The sequence below is a fragment of the Zeus faber genome, assembly GCF_960531495.2.
Source record: "Zeus faber genome assembly, chromosome: 4".
Lineage (NCBI taxonomy): Eukaryota > Metazoa > Chordata > Actinopteri > Zeiformes > Zeidae > Zeus > Zeus faber.
The window spans coordinates 4307912-4332192 of record NC_137191.1 but is presented as its reverse complement, the minus strand read 5'-3'; the positions used below and the strand labels follow the sequence as shown (position 1 = coordinate 4332192).

Here is a 24281-nt window from a genome sequence, read left to right as displayed (position 1 = left end):
GGTTAAATGTAGAATATGTTATGCTTTAAGATTTTACCTGCCTCAGTCAAGAACCTGCATTTAACTGGGTGAACGGGTGACAACCAATCAACAATGAATTAATACCAATGACAAACTCACTCTCACCCTTTGCTCTGATTCTGTTTCTACACGTGTCTAAACAGGAGAAACAGAGTTCATGAGGAACGATGGAAAACAAGACACTTAGACGCTGTCCCCGTGGTCACTGTATCTTGGGTTACATACGGTATGCAACATGATGCAGAGTGACACTATTACCGGCTTAACACTTTCAACCATTGGGTGAAATGACAGCATTAACTAACTCAGTTAACTGAGAAATAGTACAAACACCATGTTCAAATGAATAAGGAAGGGCATTGATGATGGAGAGAAGGATATCCGAAGGAATAATACAAAGGTCAGAGAAAACATGTCAACCCTCCTCATTGAAGTCAAACAAAAGCTATCTGCATATTATTCGCTTTATTTTCTCTTATATCATATCATCAGAATCATTTTGTGGTACCTCGTCCGGACAATGAATTTGGTGACATACACATGAAGCCAGGGTATTACAGCATGCAATCAAAGGATCTGAGGCGCCGATCTGTCATTGGTCGCCGTGGGTCGGAGCTTCACGGTGGCAAATGGGTTCGTACCTCTGAAAAATAAAACATAATACCCCAAAACGAGAGTTTCATCTGCCAACATAAACAAAGAAATAGAAATATAGAAATACACATGAAACCCGAACTGTACCTGTATTCAAAAGAAAGAAAGGCACCGGAACCTGTATCTGTATTTTGAACTCAAACTATTAAAATTATCAGTTATTTCTGTTTAAAATGCTAATGATTGAGATTATTTTGTTAAAAAATCCTATATTTGATGCTTTTTTTGGGCTGGCACTTTATAAGTATACATGCATTACCTGGGGAAGAGCGGATTTTCAGGCGGTCCGTGGGGTGATAAGGCCTAAGAGAGAGAGATGGAAATTGTATTTTTATTTTTTTATTTTAAATAATAATTCATAACCTTTCCCTAAATCTTCATCAAACTCATTCAGGGGAAGACACTCATTTGCAACGGTGTCGAGGCCCAAAACTTTTTATATCAAAACAATAAAAAGGAAGAAGAGAAAGCTGAAGACAGTCCCACTGGGAATCAACAGGATTTACAATCAGACTCTGGAAGTGGCTCAAAGGGAACAAAGACATTTTAAGATGCATTGTAGTATATTGCACAACATGGGGAACTAAAGTAACAGGCAGTACTGTACCTTCTCATCAGAGCCCAACTCCCCTTTGGGGTTGGGAAGTTGAGAGATGGGTCGGGGGTCCACAGATCCCCTCCCGAGGCTCTGGGCAGCGGGGGGCGGAGGGGGCGGAGGAGGGGGCGGAGCTGGGAGCTCGATGTAGTTCTTCACAGGACTGGCCTTAGTCTCCACGGCCTCCGACCTCTTCTCGGGGAGCGGAGAGGCCGGGCGGACATCCACCGAGGCCCGGCGGATGGGCGTGGCCGGAGGCGGGACGTCCCCGAAGCTCTTGCTCTCCGATTGGTCGGTGAGGGTGTCGGAGGGATCCAGGAGGTTGTTCATGCTGTGGCTCCTCACAGACGTGTTGCTAAAGGGTCAAAGGCAAGAGTTAGATTGTGTAAAGTGTGTAAAAAAGTGAATCATCCAACTAGGTTCAGGGGAGTACGTTGGAGTTACGAAGCATTACAATCTCATTAATTCATAAAAATGTTTTTCGTTTTTTTTACAAATGACTGAAATAATTTGTAACCTTCATTATTATTCATTTCCATATATTTTTTTATTTTTATATTTGTAATGCAGCAATGTAGTTGCAGTTGAAGTCTTTCTTTTGTTAATTTGTTTGCAGAAATCTAAAACAGGTAAAAACACAGAAAGACAAATAAAAACAGAATAAACAGTAAAAACAATAAAGAACAGTGAGAAAATAAAAAAGAGGTGGTTCACACCTTGGATCAATAAAATGCCACTAAGATGAATAAGTAATGATGAATTTAAACTTTTTTGTGCTCAACAGTATAGATATGATAGTTTATTGACCACTGTATTAGAACCAACTTGCTAAGAAGTGTGTTTATAAATGCTGATGCTCAGCTTATGTTCAGGTCAGGCTCTGTAAACACCAGGCTGCACTCTGTCTCGTAAAGCGTGTTACTTTGTCTCGTACAGTGTCTTTTCTGTGTATTTTGCATTAAAGGCAAAAGACAGTGACTGAAACTTGACAAACTGACAGCGATGCCATCCGTACCTTGTCCCCAAAGTGTTGGAAAAATCCTCAATGGGAGCAACGTAAGCGGCAGGAAACCAGCCCTGACTGCGGGGAATAATAAAATACAAGCGCACACAGAAAATTAGCAATCAATAAACAACTCAAACTTTACAAAGTCATGATAATGATAATAATACACTTTTCCACAGGCTACAAAACTGACAACTAAAAGATCCATATTGGGCTGCAGTTTAGATTGAAGCCCAGCTCAACGTACCAGCATAGTTTGTACTATGTTCACTATATATTCATGAAACAACATTACATTATTCCACTGCCGGTGAATGAAAGGCAGTCACACATACACATATTGATATATTGAAACGCAGAAACTACCCACCGAAGGCTGCTGTCGGTGCGTCCGTACAGCCAGCCGTTGCGCGGCTCCTGGACCAGCACGACAACCATCTCCCCCCTGGTGAAGGACAGCAGCTTGGGGTTGGAGGATGTGGGGTGAGACACCAGGGCCCTCATGGACCTCCCCGCTCCGAGGCCCAGGGACTCCCCCACCGAGCTGGAGCGTGAGCGGCTGGGAAGCGGGGACGGTGCTGGGTAGAGGAGGGGCATCACAAAGACATTGAAAATAACATAAGCCACAACAAGATTAGCTAAATAGATAAACAGGGGGACAGAATGGGGCTGTAATGGACCTAAAGTAGCTCCTATGCAAAAATGATTTGGAATTACTCACTCAGGTGTCAGTTACAATGGCATGAGTGTGTGTATGAATATCAGGGATAAAAGAACAGAAACCTGAAGGAATATATATATGTAGCCAAAACAGTATAGTACTAAATGAATTTTTGACTTCGACACTCTCCTGCAATAAATGAATTTCACAGTCAACGCTATATGTTTTTGGTTTTATTTTATCTGCTTATCCAATTAAATAATCAGTAAGCCCACTGACCTCTAGAGGGCACTCTGCCCAGGGCCTGCTGCTCCCTCCGGGCCCAGGACATGTCCTCGTCTCTGGCCACCGTCTGCAGCAGGGAACTCACTGAGCCCCGCAGCTGGGAAAATAAATCAGTATAACCATATACTGACGTTTGTACGTACAGAAAAAGTACAAGTACATAAAAACTCAAGTACCCTAAGTAAACAAAACGTTGTATTTTTGCAAGCTTCAAGGCGAGTAATTAGCTTTGTCTAATGCAGAAATAAGGGGATCTCTCTCTCTGAACGCTTTCGGTCGTGTATAGGGTGTTGGGGAGGTGCTGGTCAGTGATTTTCCTGTGGTAGCTCTGATCACCCCCCCTCTCTCAAAAATGTATTTGTCTGGAGAAATAAATCAATCTTAATGCACCTCTTGAATCTAAGATGAGGTAAAAATTGGGAGGTTATTAAAAATGAGCACAATTCCTCATGCAGATGTGTATCTCGCCTGTGCCTCTTGGTCTGCAGGGGTGGGCGTTCGAGGTCTGGACCCTCTGGTCTCGTTCACTTTCTCCTTCCATCCGTCTGCCCTTTGCTGCAGAGAACTGCCTGTCTGGAAGTTATTAAAGAAAGGAGGGCACCTCCATCAGTGTCTCCACAGCCACGGAAAAGACCTCATGGAGCACTCACTGTGAGGTGAAACTTCAGTGGATAGGGAGAGGATGATTAATAAGGCTGATGCTTCACAACGAACTGACCGTGGACAGTGGGATATTTGTGTTGATGTCAGTATAAAAACTTCAAATAAAACTGCGCCAAATATTTTAGTTCTCACGGAGAGAATTTAAAACTCATAGCTTATTTTCCTTTTTTTTTTAAACTTGACCAGGATAGTCACATTGAGATTAAGAATGTCTTTTTCAAGAGAGACCTGGCCAAGATAAGCAGAACAAAATCAAAATGCCGGATTCATACACACCGATCAGCCATAACATTAAAAACACCACTAATAACCACTAATATTGTGTAGGGCCCCCACGTGCAGCCAAAACAGCTCTGACCCGTGGAGGCATGGACTCCACAAGACTTCTGAAGGTGTCCTGTGGTATCTGGCACAAAGTTGGGAGGTGGGGCCCCCATGGATCGGGCAACAAGCCCTTCCCACAGATGCCCCATAGGATTTAGATCTGAATTTGGAGGCCAAGTCAACACCTTGAATGTTTTGTCATGTTCCTCAAACCTTTCCTGAACAACTTTTGCAGTGTAGCAGGGCGCATTATCCTGCTTAAAGAGGCCACTGCCATCAGGGAATACCATTGGTACAAGGGGGTGTATTTGGTCTGCCACAATGTTGAGGTAGGCGTGTCAGATTACCGGGTATATGGGCTTCCACCGCCCTGACGCATCTTAGACACCGTGGACCACATGCGATAAGGCGCTTAGAGCTGGGGGAATTAAACCGCGGGCGGGGCTGGAGTCTAAACGGAGTATGTATCACCTTTGGAGCGACCCAAGGCAATACCGCTGCAGAGAAGAGGTGACTCTTACGGAAGGCCGCACACCAGAACCAAAGCCCAGCACAAGCACGAGTACACCAAGAACGAAGCCCCACAAAGCAGACCCAAGTTAACATGAGAACCTGATGCGCTGCTTAAGAATGGAACCACATCAGGGTGGATGGAAGGGCTGAAGGACACGGCCCTCCTCCAGGTTATTCAGGCCGCGGCTCGGAGTACCGAGGCCCTTACAGAGCTATGTGAGGAACTGTGGGAGGAGATGGCCAAGATGGAGCATGGATAGAAGAATTAAACCTGGATCTCCTGGATGGGGAGGTACAGGACCCGCTTATGAACCTGCCAACGCTCGAGGAGGTGGAGGAAGAAGAGGAAGACAAGATGTGTCGAAATGCACCAATAATAAAGAAAGATGTCTTGATTTAATAGCCTTTTAACAGCAGATAGATATAATACATCCATCATTGTATAATATATAATACCAGGGGAGAGTTCAAGTGTTTACAGTAAAAGATTAACATGTCATTTGGGGATTCATGTGGGCTAATCCTGGGAAACCCATTTTATGAGAAACCTGAGACAGCGGAAAGTCAGGGGGGAGTGAGTCAAGTGATCAGGAACCTCCAGCTTGGAGGTTCCTGATCTGATCCTTAGGCTGGCTCCCAAATTGTAATTAGGCCAAAATAGATAGGGTTAGGGAAAGCACAAGCAGATTTTTTTAAATGTTTGTTATCAGCTTGATTGTTTGATTTTATCAATACCTATAATCACAACCTGTCTGTATCATGTATTGATTACCTAAATACTTTTTTGTAAAGCGTTAATAAACACTTAACCTGCATTTAAAGTAAGAGTTTTATTTAACTTTTGAGAATAGAGAAACAAGTCACCCCAGTTTGAGTACCCTTCTTGTAGATGGTAAAAAGTTAGGAAGAGCACGTTATATGATCTAAATGGTAAGCCTAGCTCTCTTATAGAAACATCTCCTTCAGACAAAAGTATACTTGTGATTAAATGAAAATCCAGTAACCAAACCAACTGGCACTCCCTTCAAATAGAGCTTTGTTAACTGGAGTGACCTTTTCGAGTTACCGTATATCCTTTCGTTTGTAGGGTGACTGGGGTGTGTGACTGAGGGCTGGAACAGGGAAGGCTTCAGGAAGGAGACAGTGAGCGGCCGGGTAAATCAATTTGCTACCTAGTCTAAGCAATCTTTAGAATCCTATACAGTTGTAGTACCTGGCAGGCTGATCTTCTAATCCGTTAGATGGAGGACTAGTCCGGAGTACTCTAAGGTGCTTTTGCCGGGAGACAGGTGGTACGTGTCATAGTATCATGAACATGAATAACAGGAGCCCATGTTTCCCAGCAGAAAATTCTCCAGAGCCTCACACTGCCTCCGCTGTCTTGACTTATTCCCATAGTCCACCCCGTGCCATCTCTTCCCCAGGTAAACGATGTACATGCACCTGCCCATCCACATGATGTCGAAGAAAACTTGCTTCATCAGACCAGGCCACCTTCTTCCATTGCTACATGGTCCAGTTATGATGCTCACATGTCCATCGTAGGGGATTTTATGGACAGGGGCCAACATGGACACTGAGCGCTCCCATACGCAGCAAGCTGTGATGCACTGTGTGTTCTGACACCTTTCAACATAGCAGCATTCACTTTTTCACCAATTTGTGCTACAGTAGCTCTTCTGTGGATTGAACCAGACAGGCTAGACTTCACTCCCCACCTGCATTAATGAGCCTTGGGCGTCCATGACATTGTCGCACATCCTCATGATACCGCCTCAAATTCCTTCAGTTTTTGATTCAAAAAACATGTTTTTTCCAACTTATATTTAACATCATTCAAACTGCAAAATGGTTGATCATGATATGTTTATGTCTTAATTTAGCACTGAAAGGTTATAAAAGACAATATTGAATTCTTGCCCACTCCTACATCAGGTTTGTGTTTCCAAGTAATCAAAGTCCATTTGATTCACAGCGTTCTTCTGCTAAAATGTGAAGCACTTTAAATCGAGCACGGTCTAAACACTTACTGTACCTGCTTTGTGCTAAGGTGAAAAAGAGGCTTGTATTGGAAGCCTTGCCGTAGTTTACTTTGGAGACAGTTTGACTCGTTTTGGTTTGAGTATTAATATAATTATAATAATGATATAAAAAAAACAAACGCACTTTTCAAAACAAAGTTACAAGGTGCTGCACTGAGGGAATAATAAAGTCAAGTTTTTAAAGAACAATTCACAGTAAGAGACAAAAGTCAGACCCAAGAGTAAAAAAACAAAGAGGAAATGAAACTGCACTGACAGACAGTAAAACAAAATAAGAACGAAATAGCACAGTTAAATGACCATACGTGTGTGAGTGTGTGTGTGAGTGTGTGTGTGTGTGTGTGTGTGTGTGTGTGTGTGTGTTCTGTGCACCAGCACCTTATTGATGAGGAAGAGCAGCGACTGGGTGAGGCCGCAGTGTTTCTCCGCCAGGAAGCGATATCTGCGCTCTTCCTCCTTCAAGATCTCCTGCTGGCTCTGCCGCAGGTACTGCATGTACTCACTGTTCTCCTACGCATGCACGCACGCACACACAGTAGAAAAAACACATAAACACAGTAGGAATAGATATACACAGACAAACAGTGTATAATAATACATATAATACATAATTATAATAATAACCTTTAATTGTACAGCACCTTACATACACAACATGTGATTAAAAGTGCTTCACATAAAGACGGAAATTAAATGGCAACAATAAAAGCAAATTAATTTAAGTTACATAAACATTACATTTCATTTAGCAGACGCTTTTATCCAAAGCGACTTTCAATTGTTCAAACACCGACGGACGCAGCCATCAGGAGCAATTAGGGGTTAAGTGTCTTGAATTCACCTAATTCTATCCACAAACATACAGTAGAAAACTTAAACATACACACACACACACACACACACACACACACACACACACACACACACACACACACACACACACACACACACACACACACACACACACACACACACACCATATGGACATATGCACTAACATGCATATAAAGCCACACAGTGAAGTAATGAAGGCTTATTATCAGACTCTGACCAAAGAGTCTCTGTACGCTCCTCTTCTAAGCTGCTTCTCCAACACCTCTGCCTGGTTCCTCACCTCCAGCTCATACACCCTGCGGCTGCCCTGGGTGGGGAGGGTTGGGAGGGGGACGAGATGGATGAGGATGGCCTCATCCATCTCGACAAAGCAACTATGTTTCCATCAAGCCAATGACTGGCAAGAAATAAACAATAAATACAATCAAACACACACACACACACGCACGCACGCACGCACACATGCGCACGCACACACACATGCGCGCGCACACATGCGCACGCACACACACTATTACTCTCAATAGCAGGTCTGACTATAAGACTGTGGATCAAAATATGAATCACACATACACAAAAGATAGCAGCGTCGGGAAAGCCCTTGTTGTGATTTGAAAGGTCGGAAGCAGCAGAATACAGTCGTATTGTGTTTCTGTAAAAACTGTGTGAATGCAGACTCACGTCGATATACTCCTCGTCCAGCTTGACGTTCTTCTCCATGGCCTGCAGCACCTCGATCTGGAACCAGCGGAACTGTGGAGACAATTCACCATCAAAGCTCTTTTTGCTCAGTTAGTGGCTTTATCTACATGCAAATACCTTCCCTCCTCAAGGCCTTCTCCGCTCTGAGTCAGCGGCTGTGTTGTTTATTCACACGGTGGAGAACCGCCCTGGTCCTGCTGGTGCTTCACTCTACAAGCAAAACCCGAGCAGTACCTTCTCACCCATAAATAGGCGACCATTTTTCAAACGTTTTTCCAAAGCCTTGAACCATTCAAAGATGAATCCCATTTACTCTTAAATTCTCTGATGGTGAAATCAAGTATTAAACTGGTTTCAGCAGTAACCCCTGCGTCCGTTATTAATCCAAGAACAGATTATCGAACGTCTGGTTCATTAGACGAGTGAGAGTGGTATAAACTTGACAGTCAGATTAATACAACAAAGGTTGTTCATGTGATGGGATATCACTTCAAAAACATTGTCAGTTTAACAAGTCGACTGTGTAGAACTTTTCCTGAACTTTACAGTCAACACGTAAATTATTAAATGAGTTGATTTTCCGGTGCATGGCAGTGGAGGCTGTCACTGGATCCTCTGGGACCTTGTGTCGTCGGGGTCGGAAACTGGAGCCTCAGGAGTGGGCTGACTCCCAAGGAGGTACAGAGACCTCAATGGGAAATGATCACTGTTTAATTGATCTATTTAGTTATCTGTTACTTCATGTGGTGACACAGGAAGAGGACAGGTGCTGTGTGAATGGGACCTGCACCGCTTCAGTACGGAATCAACATGAATGAATGCGTGCTCGACATAACAGTAACAGTTATACATGTTTTCACAAACATGAGCTGGAGGAAAAGCCTGAAAAGGTTTTGTTTTTGAAAGCAACTGTAAGGATGCCAAATCCAATACCAAAAGTAAGGCTTAAGCCTATAAGTCTAATACTTGGCTTACAATCAATTTGTTACTGAACGTATCAATTAGTATGAACATTGGGGATTCCGTTAAAATCTATGACAAACGTTAGGGGCCCGGGACTGGACAGGACAAAATAAATCCGGCTCACACAGACAGGAAGACATGTTCTGGGTCCTGCTCTAGTCACCAATTCAAACACGGAAATCTACTGACCACTCCTTCCATCTCTGCGGTGAGCCTCCTCTGGGTCTCAGATATCTGGATTAAAACATCTCCTGTTCAACACAGGATGGAGACAGGGAAAAAATGAAAACAAACATCAGACAAAATTGGCTAAAAGTATTGAGGACTAATGCAGAAACCCAAGACTTACAGAATGGATTATACTTGAATTTAATATTGTTTGAGATCTTATTACCTCTGTGTCTTAGTTATTGGAACAGCTTATATGTGCCCCTGGAAAAGGTTGTAAGTGCAATTTTGCACAAAATTATCTTTCCATAAATTCAACACGGTTGCAAAGATGTCAACGTTTTTTTTGCCAAAGGCTTCGTGTTTTCTTGACGGTGCTGATCTTGTCCGTTGTCACGGGTAGTGGGCTAGCTAATGAATTGAGTGTGGCTGAAAGAGTGTCACGTCCATAATTTAGCAGCGGTCACATGATACGGAGTCACGCTGCGGCTCCCCCACCTTCTCAGTTCACCAGCCTGGCAGAACGACGAGAGATGTACCAGCCCGCACACCCTCCACACAGGTGCAACACCATGATGCTAATCACCTCAGGATAATACTATCAAAACACTGCAGGGTCAGGAGGAAAGTAAAGCTTACGGTAAGACACACAGACACACACATAGACACACACACACACACACACACACACACACACACACACACACACACACACACACACACACACACACACACAGAAGTGTGTGATGCAATAAATGATTCAACTTGATAGCTTTGTAAAGCTGACACTTACCAAGCGAGCGAGATGAAAGTGTGTGAAGTGCCTGTTCACCCATTTTGGCCACAGCGCTGAAATAAGCTTCACTGCAAACGGCCAACGCTGTTGCACACACACATACACACACACACACACACACACACACACACACACACACACACACACACACACACACACACACACACACACACACACACACACACACATCATTGAGAACATAAGAACTATGCTTTTCAAATAATTGACGTGAAGGCCTCTTCATACTGAATGACAATCATCACCCTGGAAAACGTGTCTACTCAACTCACCTGTGCCCCCTCCCCCACCCACCCCCACGCTAAAAGAGAAAAGACACAACTGCCATTCCCTGACGTGCAGCAGGCTGGTTTCTGTCCAGGAATAGAGTCCTGCCGTGGACTATCGCTTTACCTATCTGACTCGCTGCCCTGGGCCCTGATAAGGCTTCATGTCAGGCCTCATCCGGCAGAGAGGAGCATTAATAATGCACCTCGCTCACCCCAATTACCCAGCACAACACGTAAGATAATACAGCGGCAATGCCGATTCAGGCTGTTGGAACCAGGTCAAACCAACACATGCAACAGGTGACATAACAGACCACCGGCTCAAAACATGTTGGAACTTTTTTGGGGGGTGGAAAATACATTTTTAACTGAAATAGGTCAGGAAGTAGGTATTACAAAGGTTGTCAGCTATGAAGTTTGATTATCTACAACACTTTAAAGATCAGAGGGCTTGACAGGTTGCCCCGGGCAACCAGGGCCATTTTTAACCATCCCAGCCAACCGTGTGCAGGCTAGCCGGGTTTCACTCAGTCAACCTGCACACACTTGGTCAGGCCCTGGATCATCATGATGTCATGTATTTTTGTGTGTTGCCAATCACTTTGTACAAGCAGAGGAATGTTATTTCCATGTGCAGATCATGCTTTTCAGTTCCATCTTTTATCTCCAGCATCACAAATATTTCTCATATATCTGGTAGATATTGTGGGAAATGGTTCCAAAACATAATCACTGAAGTTTTAGCTTTGTGATCAGATGCACAGAGCAAGGGGGCCCATCTTTATTGCAGAAAAATCAATACCCACCCAGCCACAAATCCAAGCACCCACCTTGGAAAGCCTTGACATAGCTGTTTCCCAGAGCAACTAGCTTCTGAAGTCCGGGGTTGAACTGCTCCATTAAATTCTATGGGAAGAAAAAGCAGACAATATAATAAAACCTTGAAATGAAACACCACAAGACAAAACATCTGTGATAAATAAAGTACAGTAGATGTTGTTAACGTATCTTACACTACATAAACTATACAGATACAGTAGAGTTAGTTCCCAGGATGAATCGAAGTACAACACAGGACTCATGCCTCACCGAATAGACAGATAAGGTGGATCTGTGCAGTTGGTCGCTGTTTGCTCCCGACATGATGACCAACTTCTGACACCAATACAAACTTGAAAACAAAGCACAAAAACTTCCAAAAAACAGAAAAAAGGGGATTTAAAACAGTCTTGGAGCAAAAGTTAGAGAAAAACAATTGTGTCCTCAGCGGCCTCTCGTCTTCTCAAAGAGTGAAAGTCTCCTCCGCTGCCGTCCCACCGTTGGTTCCCAAAACACGATAAGACTGGTCTGCTGGACTGATAACCCCCCCCCCCCCCTCTTCCTTTCTCTCACTTGTTAATGAGCCTTTTTATTCTGCTGTCATCAGCCGTTACTTGCAGTGAGAGAGAAGAGAAAAGAGAGAACGTGTAATGGATATCGTCGGCGTGGGGTGAATTATTGATTCGAGGTTCGAAAGGAAAGGAAAGGGAAGGGAGAGGGAGAGCGGCCCAAACGGCTGTGACGTACACCCCCTCCTCCAGGGACGAACCCGGATAAAGAAAGGACGATGGAGTAAAAAGGCATCAGAGAGGTAAACAAAGTGGCTGTCATGAAATCCAACATCTTTTATTTGAGCGTTCAAGTACACAAGTGTACGCAGGAAGGTACGATGGCGTCTTCCCGCGGAGGAGATGGACCGGCGGAACGCCACCATGACGGCAGGATGTGCAGCTCTCCTCCTCAGACACAAAACTAGTTTCACGACGGCCGCAGTAGTCATCTCTCATCATCTCCACTACAGCTGTACACTGGCCAATTTACGATATTTCACATATCTGTCCAAAGCTTAATTGAGGTGCTGGCGTCATTACAGTGAATACTTGAGTTTCAGTTTTTTGTTTTTTTTTAAACAGAGACACGTTGAAATGAATTTTAAGCCAATCGATATGTCCAAACTACTAATCAGTAAAATTAATTGGATTGGAACGGTACTTTTTATGAACTAAAAATAAGAATTACGTAGGTGATGGTGAATTGACTTATACATAGCATAGAATTTACACCTTTGCCACGAGGTAACCTGGGATTTGCGAAACATAAAAAATAGTAAAAGCCTGAAGAAGGCCAGCTCTGTCCTTCAGCTAAAAAAATATATATTTTAAAAGGTACATTAAACAATGTCTTTGATGGTACTTTGAACCAATTTTTTAAATTTTCTAATTGCTGACATCACACGGTCAAGGCCTATTTAACAAATCCATTCATAAGACATTTCTGTGATCACGCAGTGGACACAGAGAAAAACAAAAATCCACATCTTGACCTTTGAACTAAAGCCTGACTGGACCATGGGATACTGTCACTTCTCTCTTCAGCAGAATCTCAGACCCAGAGGTTGTAGCAGTAATGTTGGTGTATTTAAATACTGTATTCACACATATATTCTGGACGGACACACACACACACACACACACACACACACACACACACACACACACACACACACACACACACACACACACACACACACACACACACACACACACACACACACTAGGGTGCGGGAGTGTTCATGCTTTCCAAGTAAGAAATGTCATCATAGAGGACCTCATCGCCAACGGTGTCCCCGCCCTCTCGCCCCTGGCAACGGCTCACCACCTGCAGCACGGTCGCCAAGCGCCGGTCGAGGGCAACGAGATGGGGCTCGGACAGCAGCGGGGCCACGTGGGTCAGGGGGTCGAGGGACAAGGACTGCCGCATAACGTCGCTGAGCCGGTACTGAGGCAGGGAGAGGAGGCGCAGACGCAGCCATGTGGAGCGACGGATTCTGGGGTGGGGTAGAGAGAGAGCGAGAGAGAGCGAGAGAGAGCGAGAGAGAGCGAGAGAGCATTCTATTCAGTATTATCCTTTTTTTCCTGTCCCTCCCGTTCACATGTACTTTATTTATGGGTAAGGATAAATCCCGAAATGGATTAGCATGGTTTCACATTCTTTTGTTGAGGACCAATTCAATTAAAGTAAATATTTCTGTAAATATTCGACAAGAATGTGTTTCATCGTGTCACCTGCAACACTGTTCCAGCGGAGCGAGGATGGAGGGCTCGTCCTTGGAGTGGCGACCAAATCTGTGCGGGGAGGTGGAGAACCAGGATTATTCAAACCACACCCAATGAACACCACCAGCACAGCCGCCAGTCAAGATCTGACGATAGTCATGACACAGAAAAATATAAACGTTTCCATTTGTTTAAGTGCCATTATAACACTCAAATGCTGAATATTGAGAAAAGATAAATGCTGGCAAAAAATATATATACATATTTTCTTTTGCGTCACATACAGTATGTAATAAATCATCATTTTCAAGCCTTTCCCATTGGCTATCAAGAGTATTCCACCACTGCTACACCCGTACAGCGTCCACCAAATCACAGACCATACTCACGCCCTTCCATTGTCAAGGTGCAGCAGAAACGTGTTGTTTCCAAACTTCTCAAATGTCTCGTAGTGGTGTCTGTCCATGTTACCTGGAGAAAAGCAGAGGCCTCCACAGTCACCATTAGATGCTCTGGAGTCTAGCAGCCGCCATTCTGCTGGCCATTTCCTTATGGAGATCACAATCACTTCCACTTAAAAAACAGTTTGTCTCTAGACTTTATTGACCCTAAAACCAACTCTGTACAGGTAACTGTCAAACTTGAGCAACTTTTTTTCGTTGAATGGGCCATTAAAACCTGCTTGTTATCTGTTTTTCACTATCACTGTTCTTTGCTGGTGAATTTGGCCTAAAAGAAAAAATGGCCAAGAGGCCCCATAGTGTCAACTTAGCCATTGCACTCCACAACATTTAAAGCCAAATTTGGTTTAACTCAAGCGTCCCTAAACCGAACCCCTGACAGGCTGATCTGGATAAGCCATGAAAAGCTTGACATAGGCAGACAACCGTGAATATAACTGTTCACACACATTATACATAGAATTGCATAGAATTTTGCAGGAAACGGCATTCCGAGAGCATTCTTATCAGCCGACTAATTGTGACTGTAAAAGGCTGCTCCAGAGGCTGTCTTCAACAGCGTAACAAAGATGGAAACAAACGGTACTGGCTGAAATAATTGTTTGGGCAGTCATCGAATACACAGTACTATATGACAGGAGTAGATATCAGAAGTATTGCAATGCTTGGAAACAGCATTGCAATAGAATAGGGTGATTATTAGTTATCAATATCTGATATTGACATTCAATGTATTGATCAAACTTTTACAATCATGTTATTCTGAGTTATTCTGTTAACATAGACAAAGTACCTCCAAAACATGTATACAATGGAGAGGAGAGGAGGACGGACAATGTACACTCACACTGGAGTGTCCTGTGGTCCTTCAACACTGAGGTGGATGAGTATTAACACATGCACGTAACTTCCCACCAAGAAATAATAATAACAGCTATTCATACAGTTGACGAGCTGAACACTTCCTAGCTAATGAGATTGAGAAAACTTAAAACAAAGCAATAAATTGCAAATAACCATTTTTGTGCATAATATGCACAAAAATGGTTATTGCAATTTATTAGTTCATTTTAAGTTTTCTCAATTTTATTAAATTATAGTGCCTTAAATGCATATATTATATGCATTCAAGGCACTATAACACCAACAGTATCTGGAAAGCCTTTTGTATGTTTTGTCTGAGTAAGTGCATGTTTGTGAAGGGATGCGTGCACGTGAGTAAATGAGGAAGGACTGACACGGGCTTTGACATTAAAAAAGTAAATACACAATTCAACAATGAAAAAGACTTATTGAACCAGTTAATATTGATATCATTTATGCATTCATAGGATCAAATAAAAATGGTAAAAAATGCTGGATAATAAAGAGACTCTCTCGAGTACAGTGGATTTGGGGCTTATGCAGAATACTTCACAATCTGATGCCCGTGTACTAGGTCGGTGGTGGTGCAGCGGTCAGAGGGTGCTGACCAGCCGCACCCTCCTCAGGCTGCACAGCACAGGACTGAGCTTGGACACCAGGGGAACCCTGACCACTACGTTGGCATCAGCCAGCCCCCGGCCCCTCCCATCTAGCGCCCGGTCCTCTCCGTCCAGATAGACGGGACAGTGGTAGAGCGGGGAGGGGGGAGCAGTGGACGGGCCCTGGACGTGATCGGGGTTTTTGGAGCGGGAGGCTCGAAGGCGGAACCGCTCCAGGGAGGTGACGCGCGTAGTGACACGCACAAGGGGGAGTGCGCACGGATTTGGAGACACGGTGTCCTGCAGGGCTCCCAGCCCTGTATCCCATAATGCACCTCTCAGCTCCAGGCCGCACAGGTACACAGAGCCCGGCGGACAATAATTTGGCAATGTGTAACTACTCAGAACCTACAGAGACAAGATAAGACCAGACAAGGTATTACAATACAAGTCTTTTATAAATCCCCCAGGAGGAAGATTTTGGCATGTTAACAAAATATATCCACATAAATACAAAATAAAGAGTGATAAGACAGCTCAATGAAATTACAAGGAAATCAAACTGTACAGAGCTTTGAGTTCTGAGAAAAGTGAAATGTATACTATGATTTATACTGTATGATAATTGGGGATTGTTGATACAGAGGTTTATTGGCCCTTTAACTTAACTGTCAATTTATTCAAAGTGTTACTAGTTCTATTATTACTTCTATCTATCTATCTATCTATCTATCTATCTATCTATCCCTTACCTGAAAATCCAGAGCTACATCCTCAATATCGATATGTTTTCCTTGGACAGCCTCTCTCCTCAGCGCTGCCAGGAAGCCTCTGGCGTTTCTGAAAGCCGACAGACGGAAGGTTGCGGGCAGACCATCAGTGGCGTCGTCCCAGAGGTAAGCCCTGAGAAGCTCCACTCGCCTCTCCAAGCGGAGCAGCTCCTCCATCAGCCTGTCATCTGGAACCTGCTGGTGGAGCTGATGGAGGAGCGAGGGAACCAGATCTCTGAGGCCTTCCCACTCGGAGCAGAGGAAGTCTGCTAACGGAAGTCCCCCCGGTGGAGCGTCCTCCCGGTGGGCCAGCACGCTCTCCAGAGCCTGCAGCCGCTCCTTGGCCTGGCCCACGTATGCCAGCTGGGCAGGGAGGTTGAGTTTAGGGACGCCACTGGATCTGGGTGACTGGCTGTCCCTCAGCTGGAGGTTCAGGGAGTGGCTTCCCACCTGGACCACTTCCGCAGCAAGGTCGGCGCTGAAACCCAGCAGTCTTGGGTCCTTGATGTGGGCCACGCCCTGCATGCAGCGCACAAGTCCCTGCTGGAGCCCTTATGGACAGAGAAGGATGACACAGTCGTTCTTAAACAAGTGGTTCCAAAGTACATGAAGCGGCGCCCCCACTACAAGCTCTTCAGAGTTCCTACACATTTTCCAAACTTCTTTGCCAAACAATTTTAATATGTATCCATACTGCGTAGACCCAGGAGTGTGATAAATACGTTTCTGAGACAGCCCACACCCCTTGGAGGAGCTGTGTGTACCGAGGTGCGTAGGTAGAAGGTTGATGACATCGTAGAGGACATGGGGCCCGCCACCACGGAGGGGGGGCTCCGAGCTGCGGCAGGCCTTAATGACACTTTGCACCACCTCCAGGTCGATGGAGTCTGAAACATGGCCGCCATGAACCAAATTCACTGGAGGGGGGGGGGATATTATATTTAGCAAGAAATTTATATTAAAAAGCTATTTTTATTATTATTATTATTATTATTATTATTATTATTATTAAGCAAAACACAGCACAGGAACCAGAATCAGTACGGTACCCAAGTACTCCAGAGCCTCAGCCTCGTTGTGGCAGAGACTGGCCACATGAACATGTGCGTCCACCAAAGCCTGGAGGTCGTCGTTAGTCCTATGAAGCAGCAAAAACACACTTAGAAAATGTATGTTTAAACGAGTGATATGCACCGACTGCCAAAAACTATGAGTAAGATATGAATACACAATGATCTGAAAGTATAAAAAGGCAGCTTGAGGGGCGAAGCGGGAGATCTGTTCTCATTCACTTTAATTCAAGTGATTCTGCTTGTGCAGGGAATACACATTAAATCTAACTGAGACTGTTATTTTATTATAGAAAGCACCCGGCCTGTTATGACTTCTGATTATTTATGAAACAATAATTTGCTGTTTGCTTATTGTATATTATATTATACATTATATATATATATTATATAGTATATTATATATATATATATTGTATATAATAAATCCTTTTTACAGGGCGATTACAATTTAAAAGTCTTTTTGTGTGCTCCACCTCAAGGTTATAGTTAAAAATCTGTCCAGCTCTAATTTAATGCAAACAAACATAGCATGATACGTTTGAGGGATATATTGGACAGGTCTTCAGGGGTTTGCCTGAGGCCCGTTCTGGGACTGGTTCTGGCTCAGGTCCACATCTTGTGATGGTCCATTGGTTTTGGGTCAGTTCGCATTCTATCACCTCGGGTCTGGAGTCTGTGTCATTATGTGTAATATCCAAGTGGATCCGAGCCATTATCAGTGCTTATCACAGAGGAAGGTATTGAACTGCTGCTGGGTAACATAACTACATGTGCGAAGACTAGCCCATCAAGGCCAAATTTATAGCGCTTTAAAAAACTGACCAGATCTTTACCCAAGTGCTGTACAACGACGCCTGTTGCTATGTGTCTCCATCTTTTCTATTATTCTCATCATTTTCCAATTCATCTGACATTGACAGGCTGTACAAAATTACATTTTAGGAGCAATTGACGAAGGCCTGAAAAAATATAAAGGCCTCATATTAGTAGAACTGAATTCAAGATATTTTCAGACAAACTAAGGACCTGCAGACGACCTGACCAAATAAGTTTTGAATGGAGCATAAATGTATTGCAGCTCCGAGCCAAGGTGGAGGTTTCACACGGCATAAATGAGCTAAAGACAGGGTGGATGAGTGTCTGTTCTCTCACCAGCGGTAGCTACTGCTGCTGCCGCCAGAGTGCTCGTATGCTTGTCTCTGCAGCAGGACGACGTGAAGGACAGCGCAGCGGAGCACTGGCTTCAGGCGTCCGGGCTGCAGCCCTTCAGACTGGGGGAGGGACAGCACCCTGTACAGGGAGCGCCTCAGCTCCTCCTTCACGCCACGGGGGGGGTCGCACATCACGTTCATGGCGTGAAGTCGCACCGCGGCTGTGGGGAAAAACGATGACAATAATGGGAAATGTCACTGGAATCATTATTTGGGTAATGAGACAGAAGTGTTCAATATGACACGAGGTAAGCTGCCTTAACGTAGAAAGGAAACCCATGGTATCAATAATACAATAATAATAGAAATAGATGAGACTTAAAATAGAGAATTTCAGCTGTGTATTTCCTCAACATTGAATTCTCGGGAAGAGTCTGCTTTACATCTAAAGCCTTAGCTACATAAATGAATCTTTTACACCCATGAAGATGTACGGTACACTGAAAAGTTGGTAGCAATTCTCATTATATGTAAAATGTCAACATATCGATGATGATGAGATGCCTCATGATAGTATCATGAGGCATCTCATCATCATCGGACTGAATCGCAACTGAATCGAATCATGACCATTTGCAACAAAATCTGATTTAATGGTGAGAACCTTCCCAGCCCTATGGTAAACCAGTGCACTAATCAATGAAGCAGCTCAGACCTCCTAACACGTACTGATTAGCCAATTCATCTAAAGATTGAAATGATGTATCCTGAGTTGTAAAAGTTGGATGGATATCATTTTCATATTAGAAGGACCTGCTATCGTAACAATCCGTCAAAGTGAAAAGTCAAGCAGTGAGATCACTTCCTGGTCGGTGATGTCTGGAGGCCTCACCAGGGACGCTGTGCGGGCTGAAGCCTCTTGTTATGAACCACAGTCGAAAGAGCGGGTGAACTGAGCCGCCAGCAGCGGCTCCGCCTCCTGAACGTGCGTCCACCTTGTCAGTACACTGACCTTGTATCCACAAAAATAAAAATGTGAAAATTATATGTAACAATAAATGATATTATGTTATCTAAAAATCTTAAGGTATTGTCTCTACAGGTATCATAGAGTTAAATGTTGTACTTTTTAATACATTTCTAAGACAAATTTAAACAAAATCTAAGATATTTTTCATCTGTCTTGTTCAATACAGTATTGCAGATATCAGGTATAAAGGTTAGTACTACATACTTGGTACAGGTCAGTATTAGGAAGAAACACAGAAGGTGATGAACTAGATGATTCTATGAACTGATAAAATGTTTATGCTGAAATTAAGAAGTCATCTATCGTTTAACTATCTACGGTAACTGTAAAGGATCTCTGTCCGTCTGTCAGTCCTTCCATTATCTCGACAACTGTTCTTCCCATCGACTTCACACTTGAAGAGTGTATTGCTGGGGACCGAAGGACGTACGGTGTGGAATTTGGTGCAATTTGGACACGCAACACGTATAATATGAACAAACTTTCAATAAACAGCCAACAGTGAGCCAGCAGGAGGGGGGGGGGGTTTCAGGGGCATTTTTAGTTTCATCGAGCATTGTGGAACCAGGACTGAAACATTGATGGGCATGCACTAGTTAATTCAAATTAAAGATATTTTAAGACTTTCTAAGGGCCTGCAGCCCTGGGAGTAAATGTGGTGCAAAAAAAACGATGATCAAATCGACAAACTCTAGAAATATCCTGATATTTCTGGAACAGTGTACCTCTAGAGTCGGAGATCAGCTGGTTGATACAAAACAGAACTTTGTCATCCCATCGGTCCAGCAGGTGGCAATCGGTAAAAACAAACCAGTCGCCGCCGGTTGCGGCTTTGCGGAGCGCAGAGAGGATGAAGTCCCGGTCACACCAGGCATCCAATGAATTGACGATCACTTGAACCTTAAGTCACAGCCAAATTAAATAGTACACAGCCGGGCAAATGGGCTGGGTAATATCGACTAAATCAAATATCACAAACATTTTTCACAATGACCTTGATATGGATAATATTTAGTTGCATAACATTACCGTCACGCAACCTGAAAGACAACTTTTAATCAAAATCTCAAACTATATCTAGTCTTATATGATGATATTGATATAACAGCAATATGTTTCCCACTTAAATGCTATCATGTGTTACCTCTCTGGTTTCTACTTGAAGATCTTTGAGCAGCCGAAGAGGGTCGATGCTCGCCCACCTCTCCGAGTCTGGACCAGGGAGCGTGAGAATGACGGGCCCCCTGTGTTTGTCCAGGAAGTGGGATAGAGCTTCTGGGTTTCCGGCGTGCGGCAGCTTGGCTCCCCCTGTGCGACCCGAGATGCTCAGGCAGCAGGCGGCCATGTCCTCCGCCACCCCCCCCAGGGAGGCGGGGAGCAGGGTCTTCCAGAGCAGAGCGCGCTGCAGCAGGGTCAGGTGGGAATGCGAGTGACAAGCTACGGCCCCGACCACGGTGGAGGACGGGAGGTGCAGGTACTCCTGCCACAGACTCTGAGAGGCGCCCAGCGAGGCGATCAACCCCCTGAAGGCCGGGATCCTCTCTAGGCGGAGCAACTCGGCGTGAATGTCAGTAGGGATCCAGTCAGGCACGGAAGGATTGGAGGTTTTGGCGGCATCTGGTGAAAGATCCAAATCCGACAGGCCGCTTAGGAAGGCTGCCCTCTCGGGCTCAGAGCTGAGCTCCTCACGCGGGAGCAACGCCACCGACACCAGCAGCTTGAGAACGATAGCGTGACTCTGGAGGAGACAGGGTAAGTACTGAGTCAGCAGGCTGGAAACCAGCCTGTGAGTGAACTCTGACATGGTGGGTTCCTTCTCTTCCTCACGCCTGTTTTTTGGGTCCAGGGCCCGCTGCATTGTGGCGATGAAGCCACGCAGGGAGAAGTGGTAGCTGGGCGAGAGGCGGGCCACATCCTGCAAGGCCTGGTAGAGGACGGAGGCCACCCTGGCCATCTCTCCGGCCGCGGCCAGCAGGATGTCATGCTTCTCCAGCTCTGTGCGCAGAAGACTGGTCTCTACCTGCAGTTCCTGTGACAACTGGGTACAGGCGGACACCTGGGGCAGAAAGTCGGGGTCCTGCAGCAATGGCGTGGAGGAGCGGAGGATATAGTCCACTAGAGAGGTCTGAAAGACAGCAACATTAGTAATTGATCCAAACCGTCCAATTGTCCCCCTAAAAGTTTATAAATGACTACCTGGAAATTAATGTGTTGAGAGCATATTATTTTCCATCCAGCCTGGGGTTTGTTCACAGCCCAAACTGTGAACCTCTTAGTAGGGCTGCTCAATATAATACTGATGTTGTGATATGAGACTAGATATTGTCTGGTATTTTATAATATGGTGATATAATTAAATGTTGTCTTAAAGGCTGGAAAGCTGTTTTATCTGCTCTAATCAATACCTCTAACTTCCTGGTCATAATATCCAGATCCATAATATTAATTATTTCTCAAATATTCCTTGTGTGTTAATAACCTGCTGAAATAAACCAATGGTCATCCCAAAAATATGAAATATTAAATATAAAAATCACTGATATTGAGGTACCTGTCAACAAATAGGACTACTATATTGTAATACTACCAACCAGGCTGTAGGTCTTAGTCCGCTGCAATCACCTTTTCTTGAAAGAATTTCTTCTTCAGTGCCTGCTTGTTCCTCCAGAGCGCAGATCGCTGTCGAACCAGTGTCTCCACGTGGTCGGAGGGCAGCAGCTGAGACAGCAGGAGCTCCTGGACCTCGGCCGTGGTTGGGGAGAGGTCCACCACTCTGACCTCCAGCAGGATGGACGGGTGGATCCCTGTAAAACACAGCAACAATGTCTGTTTCATATATCCATTTATATATCCATGATTTTTTTTAACGTCTAACGCTTTGTAACAATGCATTTTATAATAGCTTACTAAAATGTAATAGATGTGAGAATGGAAATGTTAATGTGAGTCACATTTGTGAAAATGTCACTCGATGGCTCACACAAATGTAGAAACAAAAACACATGAACCAGTCTGTCTGTATGTTGGGTTCATCAACAAGAGATGTTTTGCATAATGTGTGTCAAGCTATTACAAAATGTGGGCGTTATTGCATAATAAAGGTCAAATGCATTATTTTGGCAAGTGATCACAATTGCAGCAGTTTTTTCATGGACAGAAAAGCACAGAAAAAACTGCTTGTGTGTGCTATGAAACGCCTTTTCTTGTAAATGCGCATATGCAGTGATTCACTATTAACAATTAATGTTGGTTTATTTTGCTTGTGACACCGACTGTGATAGGGCCCAGAACAGCAGGCAGAAAAACAGAAAAATACAAGTGGTTGAACCGATCTGTGTTTGGATATGCAAGGCAAAGATAATCCGTTCTACTGGACTTCATACTTTTAACCCCCATGTTTGTTTGGCTGATGTTCTTTTGGCTTCTATGCGTTCTCTGTTTTAGACTCCGTTTTTGTATGGTTTTAAGTATGGTTGCGTATATTTGTTCATGCTTGCATCAAGAATTTCATCTCATAGCCAGTTCAATTGAAAGTTTAGTTTAATATCTATTGCCATTATTTATTCGCCAATTCTTCTTTCTTCCTACCAGTAAGAAGCAGCCGGACCGGCAGATCAGTGCTGAGGACGAGGCAGAACTCGGGGTGGGTTGGCCGGAACGGCCTGCTGATCCATGGGGGGGGGGTTCCAGCCGAACGCCCCAGCCTGGACAGAAACCCAGGACTAGGGACTGCGGCTTCCATGCGAGACACCAGCACCTTCAGACCTGCACCGGGGGGGAAAAGAAGATTAAGATTTAAATGCATATATAATCATAAATAAAGCGATCGTGAGATGAGATATACCACTGCTCTATTCACTGTAACATTAAGTTGAGCCTCGACACAGACAGAGGGACGGACGGACAGACAGACAGACCGACCGACCTTTCTCGGCAGCAACATCCAGCTTGTCAAGCAGTTCGGGGTCGTCAGCGCAGAGCACCATGTCGTACCTCTGCTCTGCGGGGCAGAACGATTTTCTTCTTTGATTCATGTCTGACAATTCATATTTTTTTAAATCTTAGATATTAATAACCAGAACAGAAGCAACAGCGGTTTTACATGCGTGTGGAACAAAACATTCTCTATGTTAATTGTTTGGGCATTAGCCTTCCATCCTACTTGTTGCTTTTGTAGAGTGAGCAATCCAACAATTAAAATGATTGGTTCACTAATTTTCAACCCTGACTGTAATGTCAGTTCCCATCATTTATAACTGTTCGAGCACAACCTCTCTGAATGCTTCACTACTGAGAAACTTACCACTCGGCTGCAGCTTCTCACTGTTCTTAAATGCAGTACAAGGGGGCGCTTTTAACATGTTTTGAATAACAGTAGAAAGTGGAACTGGTGATCAAACCACATTGGCTCACAGAATTGGGGGTCTCAGGAGGGTGGCGCCACCCACAGAAATAGAGCCTCCTGGAACAGGATGGTTGTAGCCAAAAGAGCTGATTTTCAAAAGTGTAAGACTCAAATCAACATTACAACCACTGACCGGTGAAGGGAATAACATTGCTCATCTTGTTCCAATGGCACCTGTCAAGGGGTGGGAGATGTTAGGCAGCAAGTGAACAGTCAGTTCTTGAAGTTGATGTGTTGGAAGCAGCGTAAGGATCTGAACCACTTTGACAAGGAGCACATTGTGATGCTAGACGACGGGTCAGAGCATCTCCAAAACCAC

General features: G+C 44.3%; 3 protein-coding genes across 3 annotated transcripts in view; all 3 read right to left on the bottom strand.

Annotated features, from left to right (window-relative positions):
* Positions 1-588: 588 nt before the first annotated feature.
* baiap2l2b (BAR/IMD domain containing adaptor protein 2 like 2b) lies at positions 589-11657 on the bottom strand (the record flags this gene model as incomplete). Its single annotated transcript, XM_079999698.1, has 14 exons — positions 589-664; positions 935-978; positions 1283-1625; positions 2286-2351; positions 2647-2854; positions 3217-3319; positions 3691-3795; positions 7143-7274; positions 7816-7905; positions 8280-8351; positions 9453-9514; positions 10225-10311; positions 11345-11420; positions 11604-11657. The coding sequence occupies 14 exons, from the start codon at positions 11655-11657 to the stop codon at positions 589-591; spliced, it is 1518 nt and encodes a 505-aa protein (XP_079855824.1).
* A 1449-nt stretch (positions 11658-13106) lies between these two features.
* Positions 13107-24281, bottom strand: part of fam20cl (family with sequence similarity 20 member C, like) — a gene marked incomplete at both ends in the record, with an annotated part of 46820 nt that continues 35645 nt past the window's right edge. The window contains 3 exons of the mRNA XM_079998883.1: positions 13107-13380; positions 13619-13678; positions 13999-14080. Of these exons, the coding sequence (XP_079855009.1) occupies positions 13107-13380; positions 13619-13678; positions 13999-14080 (416 nt within the window). The remainder of the gene's footprint in view (positions 13381-13618; positions 13679-13998; positions 14081-24281) is intronic.
* The window catches only part of dnhd1 (dynein heavy chain domain 1), a gene marked incomplete at both ends in the record, with an annotated part of 35411 nt that continues 26657 nt past the window's right edge, over positions 15528-24281 (bottom strand). The window contains 10 exons of the mRNA XM_079999780.1: positions 15528-15941; positions 16286-16854; positions 17068-17220; positions 17353-17441; positions 18529-18748; positions 20283-20457; positions 20702-21682; positions 22180-22361; positions 23146-23322; positions 23483-23557. Of these exons, the coding sequence (XP_079855906.1) occupies positions 15528-15941; positions 16286-16854; positions 17068-17220; positions 17353-17441; positions 18529-18748; positions 20283-20457; positions 20702-21682; positions 22180-22361; positions 23146-23322; positions 23483-23557 (3035 nt within the window). The remainder of the gene's footprint in view (positions 15942-16285; positions 16855-17067; positions 17221-17352; positions 17442-18528; positions 18749-20282; positions 20458-20701; positions 21683-22179; positions 22362-23145; positions 23323-23482; positions 23558-24281) is intronic.